This window comes from Etheostoma cragini, chromosome 5, assembly GCF_013103735.1.
Source record: "Etheostoma cragini isolate CJK2018 chromosome 5, CSU_Ecrag_1.0, whole genome shotgun sequence".
Taxonomy (NCBI): Eukaryota; Metazoa; Chordata; class Actinopteri; order Perciformes; family Percidae; genus Etheostoma; species Etheostoma cragini.
The window spans coordinates 9,483,251-9,489,250 of record NC_048411.1 but is presented as its reverse complement, the minus strand read 5'-3'; the positions used below and the strand labels follow the sequence as shown (position 1 = coordinate 9,489,250).

General features: G+C 42.1%; 1 protein-coding gene across 1 annotated transcript; it reads right to left on the bottom strand.

Moving 5' to 3' along the window:
* Positions 1–1,750: 1,750 nt before the first annotated feature.
* Positions 1,751–5,652, bottom strand: prf1.5 (perforin 1.5). Its single transcript, XM_034873104.1, has 5 exons — positions 5,311–5,652; positions 4,677–4,952; positions 4,196–4,467; positions 3,560–3,701; positions 1,751–2,915 (listed from the first exon to the last, which is right to left on the bottom strand). The coding sequence occupies exons 1-5, from the start codon at positions 5,332–5,334 to the stop codon at positions 2,028–2,030; spliced, it is 1,602 nt and encodes a 533-aa protein (XP_034728995.1). The 5' UTR covers positions 5,335–5,652; the 3' UTR covers positions 1,751–2,027.
* Between the last annotated feature and the right edge of the window lie 348 nt (positions 5,653–6,000).

Below are 6,000 nucleotides of genomic sequence, written 5' to 3'. Positions count from 1 at the left end.
GAAACTTTTGTTGCGTCTGGAATCCACAGTAACAGCAGCAGATATGACAACTTGACAGAAAATGTTGTTATTCACATTGATAGTTTGATACCATTCCAGATTAAACATTTTTGAAAATTGTTGTTGCATTAGAAAGGAAGCAGAGTATCTGGAAAATTCTCTTAAAGTGTAATGTGTCGAGGTTTGTCGTATACCCTGTACATTGTAAAGCAATTATCTTGGCAAATACAGGAGGTACATGGTTGTGTCGGTGTAGTCGGTGAATTTAGTACAGTTTTTTTTCTAGTTTGTAAAATTAGAAAAACAATATGTCGAATGGAATGTTTAATAAGAACGAGTGTTGAGTTGGTTTCTTTTCTGTCTCTACTCCTTTTTAAATATCTTGAGCTAAGCGACAGAGAAGATGGTTTAATGCAGCAGCTGCATTCATGTACTGTTTAAGTGGCTAATGTGTTGTAAGTGTACACGTGTAAGTGAAAAGCTTTTGCTAAGTCATTTGTATGTTTATAAGGTTCCTGTTTGAACTAAACAATAAAAGTTGGAATAAAAGTGTGTGTGTGGTCAAGCCCACAGCAATTCAGCAGGAGGAGCTGCCATTAAGAAAACAGTCTTCAAATCTTTATTGTATGAGTTATCATTATTATACTACTAGTGGTTTGGCAGCAGATAAAAGACTTGACACTTCTTAATGTCAAGAGTTTAAGGGTTTTCACTAAACCATGGGCTATTCCCAATTCCCAAATTTTTACCTCCTTGACACTCCGGACACTCCGGCTTCTGACTGGGAAATCGTTCTCAGCGCACCATGTTGAAGGACGTTCCAATTCCTAAAATGCACATTCGAAGAGTGAGGTTCAAGCATCAAGGAGGCTCCTCGAAGAAGTCAAAATCCAGGACACACTGATATTTCCTCGCAGAAGGGTTTTCACCTGCCGTATGGAAACAGGTGTGCCAGAGCGAGCGGAGGAGAGAGAGAGAGAGAGAGACATTCTTTTTTTCGGGTCGACTGTACGTCCCATTCTGGAACTACTGGATTGAATTTCTTTAAATTTAGCAAAATGGTCCACTTGGGTTCTGATTAGATTTTGGTGGTCAAAGTTCACTTTGACGTCACGTCTGTCCATTCTCCTGAACGTGATATCTTAGGAAATCCTTGAGGGAACATGTTCAAATTTCACACAAATGTCTACTGGGGCTCAAGGATTGGCTGATCACTGTGACCTTCACGCATCTTCACTTGCCCAATCCCAAAGTAAGGCCTTAGGACTAAAGGCTCACAGACCTAAAGGGATCTCAGGTGCTAAGTGAGTGAGTGTGTGAGGCCAAACGGGCTCAGATAGGGATAAATGGGATTGGGACAGCATTTCAACAGATCATATGTGACCTTGGTGATATTTAAGAACAAATATGTTGCTGACAGCTTGACAGTTTGGGTGTTTTCATTTTAAGTGTGTTGCTTTCCACACGGCCAAGGCACTGGACACGGCTTTTCAAATTCCAATCCCTGTTAAAGAAAATCGGTGCTACCTGGTTGAATATGTGTGTCCACATATTGCAAAAAGAAGAGTACACTTAATGATTTTAATTTTTAAACGGCAGTCTACTAAGATCATTTTATAAGGTGAATTAAGATTTAAATGATTTAAAAAGACAGAGAAAAAAAACACAAAACAACCTGTACCTTGTTTGATGAGTCATAAGGTGTGGGTGGCCTTTGTGGTAATCAATGCATTATAAAAACTGTAAATAACCTACATCAAAATTATTTTGATTTAATTATGCTTTGGTTAGTTAATACTGAAATATTGTTCCTCATTATTACTTTACGGTATATCTATGTTCAAAACAATAGTCCACAAACCAATGTGTGACGTCACTGCTGCTACGTTCACTGTTTTTACATTCTATGGTTAAAAAGCATGGGAAATGACCTCTTACTAGCTCTTGCTGAAAAATCTGCTACTTGAAAGTTTAAAAGGATGCATGAAGAAACTGCTGAAATCTACATTTGCATGTAATCTGATAATCTACTCAGCATTAGGGGAGTAGCGTCCACACCTGTATCCTGTCAAGTGAGCATCACATCTGACGGTGTAGGTGAAATAGAGAACTCCTATGTTCAGCTGACAGCTAAGAGAGTGAGTTCCTCGCTCGGGGAAGACAACACACCTACCCGCTATGTCATTGTAAAGCACATCTCGATCCCAGACTTCAAACCTCAGCGCCTGACCCAGTTCTACCGATCCAAAGCCAAAGGTCACATTCCACTCTGGGTCATTGTTGTCCATCACCGTATTGGTCTCCTCGTACATGCCATTGTAGAAGATCTTCACATAGGCGTCTGTTTTGGTGAAGGTGTCCGCCCTCAGACCTGCAGCTCTGTGGATCTCCAGTCTGAGGTTTCCTCTGCCAGCCCGCAGAGGACAGCAGTTATGGTCCAGGTTGGGAGTCGGGGAGCAGTTCTTAAGACCAACCTGGTCCTCCTGCAGCTGGTTATCTTTAATATACTCTGTGACAGTGCTTTTTAGATTAGCACTGATCTGTGAGTCCTCCACCAGATGATGCAAAGGGAAGATGCCGTAAGAAACCACATCAGGGTTGTCATGGAGGCTGCTCATCCAGCTCTGGTACGCTTCAGATGGGTCCTCCTGGTAGAGGATTGCAGGGAAGTACCTCTCCCCACCAATAACCTCAATTTTATGGGTCATGAAGCCTTGGTAGAAGCCCATGCTCATGTTTCCCTTCAGGAGGTTCTCGCACTGGTTGGAGAAGGATGCGTTGCCAGGGAGGAAACCAAGAGCCAACCGGAGTTCAACATTCAAGCAGTGTTTGATGTCGGACTCGGAGAAACCCTTCAGTGTGGCCAGGCAGGTCCTGAATGCAGTGATTCGTCTCACCTTACCGCCAAGCTGGACCTAAGGAACAAATAAAATAACTGAACTGCTGAAACCTAAAGGACTAGTTTGCACTCGTTAACCCTTGTGTGCTCCTGGGTCAAATTGACCCGTTTTCCTATATCAATGTTCTTTTATTCACACAATTGTAATTACCCAAAATAACTCTTTGGCAAGTACAAATCTCTCTCATTAATGTTGAGGTGTCTTATTTAATTGTATACCATTTGAAAAAAACAAACAAATTGAAGTGGTTTCCAAATAGCATTGATTAAAAGTTGACATACTCCAGTCTGTGATTCACAAATTCCTTTAATTTTAGTCAAAAATAATTCCTAATTTCCGCCTTTCTATCTCAAACATTAGGTATAATTTCCTCTAAATGAGGATTATTGGATACATTCCAAAAATAACTGTAGGCTAAAACTAAAGTTAATAAGTGAGTGTTACTTAACGTCAAAAAAAGTGACAAACATTGGAAAAAAGGTGTCATTAGTGTGGAAAAAAGGGAGAAAAACGTATGAAAAACGATAAAAAGTATCCAGTGTTGATTTTTAATTTTGACAGAAAGACACAAGGGTTAAAAAACTATATAAACAAGACATGCAATAATACTATGAAACAGCCTATGAAAGGGAGTTTGAGAGCAGTGGCCACCACCTGACCTGGTGGATGTAGTGTGTTCCGTAGGTGTCTATCAGCCGTCTGTATATCGCTCTGTCCTGGCTTGTGTTTAAGCTCTGTGGGAGTCTTTTCAGATGCTTTGTGAACTCTGTGCTCAGCTGGGGGTGATCCGCCAGCCTGTAGCTGAAAAAACAAGACGTGGAGTTCAACACAATGGGAATTTTATCTTAACTCTTATTTGACAAACAATATACAGTCAAGTTCACCATAAGGTTTCACCATAACCTGGTACTACAATACTATTTATTTTTTGTATTGTATTCCCATATTAATTTCAAACCGAAGTCTGTTTTCCTAAGAAAACTGCACATGTCTGTGACTTACATAGTCTAATAATACATTTGCCTTCTTTAAATGAATTGGATGCCAGCAAAAACCTATGAGCTAGTATCTGCAGAAAATGTATTAATTTTGCAAAACCCACAATAATCGCCATGCTTATCCACAATTATTACCCAGTTACAACAAAACCCGATATACCTGGAATGATACTTTATTCAAATTCATAAGATTGTTTTTAGTGCAGAATATCAGTCTGACTAATGTAGTAATCCTAGTAATTCCACTTCAATCAGCCAATTACAAAGCACCATTTTTACAAGATCACTCCTCTTTACCTGTAGTAGGTGCAACTGATTTCATGGATGGCAAAAGTGGCCTTGTCCACGCTGTGCTGCGACCGAGCAAACTTGGCCAAGTCTGAGCGGCTTCCTCCAAGCACTGCCTTGCCAATATTTTCCAAACTCAAGCCCAGGCCCCAGTTGTTGTTAACCAGGGAGTTGGAGCTGCGCAGCAGGGAATCCACAGAGTGGTGGAGGGCACTAGACAGCTGCTTACTGCAGCGGCTGAAGGGACGCCAGTCGAGCACCGCAGCTGGGAGCCTCTGAATCTGAGGAGAGAAGAAGCAGGATGTTGATTGGGAAGCAGGTGGAGGATGAAAATACTTATAGGAAATGTGGAATAGTACAGGAGGAGGAAAAACAGGAGGAGGAAAAACAGGGCAGGAAAAGAGAAAAAGTAGTTTGGATGGAATTGAGTTAAGGGAATTTTGACAGATTGAAGACCACCATGGATAAGAGTGATTGTTAGAGTGTTCACCTGTCCTTTTTGGAAGCGGTTTGGACAGAGTGTACAGGTGTGGTTGTCAGCCAGATGAGTTTTGACATTGATGATGTATGCCCTCGTTCGACGCATCCGCACCACATCAAAACCCTCCCCTGCCAGGTTGTGGCCCGGGACAAACGGGGCTTTCTCACACTCTGACCCTGAGCCAACTCGACAGCCATGGACCCTGCAGACCTCCAACATGACCAGTAAACCCAACAGAAACACACCAACGGGGCTCCTTTGGTATCCTCCAACTTGCATGGTTAGCTAAATGTAACAAGCCAGAGAGAGAAAGAAGTCAGGAAAGTCCATATTTTAACAATGACTTCTTAAATACTCTCTTTAACCTGAAACTTGTGTCTGATATAAAGCCTATTGTAGGCAGGGGCATTTTGTTTGCCTTGTACTCAAACTAATTTCCATCGGTTTACCAGTGAGAAGACTGCTGGGTTGTTGCTGGTTGGAACTGTCTAATAGATGAGTTATGTCTGTCACATAGTGAATGCAGATGTGCTTTTAATCCTCTCTGCTTTATAAACTGGAGTAATCCTGCCAGAGATGTTGTGTCAACTCTGAAAACATGCACATCAGAGACATACACTGCAGCATAGACATGCACTCTTACCTTGGACTGTATTCTATATGTCATCCTTCAGAGGCTGTTCTCGTCTTCTTTTTGGAGTTGACAGGCCGTAGCTTTCTCTGCCTACTGAAATTCCGCTTGGCGATTTTAACAGCCAAGACAAACACATTTGTAGTGCCCTCCTCTTTTTACTAACCCCATCAATTGTGCAGCTCACTGTAAAAGATGAAATGCAAACTGCTTATGCTCCTTATCCAGCTGGAAGGGAAATCACGGTTGAGAAAGCTTTGGCTTTACTGTGCTGAAAGCCTGGGTGCACTCTTTTGTCCGTCCTCTGCCCTATGAAAAAGACCAAGGAGGGAGGTCCCCTGCTTCAGCAATGTCTCTCTCTCTCTCTCTCTCTCTCTCTCTCTCTCTCTCGCAAGGCCTCCAGGCCTTGACAATTTCCTCAGCATGAGTGGGTTTGTTTTCATGTTCATGACCCAGCTCTATGAATCCTTCACAGCTGTGTATGTGTGTGTGTGTGTGTGCGCATGTGCATGTGTGGGGGAGGGAGACTCACGAGAGAAAAGATGCACAATGTCATGAGCACTCTTTACAGGAAATGGCTATGTGCATGTGGATGCACGCGCATGTGAGTGTACAGTGTCTGTCTGTTGGAGTGACTGTGTGCGTTGTTGTGTATTTAATGTCTGAGGTGGCCTGTCTGTGTACTGACAACCTTACCAACAT

Coding starts and splice junctions, on each gene's coding strand:
- prf1.5 (XM_034873104.1), bottom strand. CDS start 5,334: ATGACATATAGAATACAGTCCAAG. Junction 4,468..4,676: donor ACCGCTTCCAAAAAGGACAG/GTGAACACTCTA, acceptor TTCTCTCCTCAG/ATTCAGAGGCTCCCAGCTGC. Junction 2,916..3,559: donor GAACACACTACATCCACCAG/GTCAGGTGGTGG, acceptor TTTGTTCCTTAG/GTCCAGCTTGGCGGTAAGGT.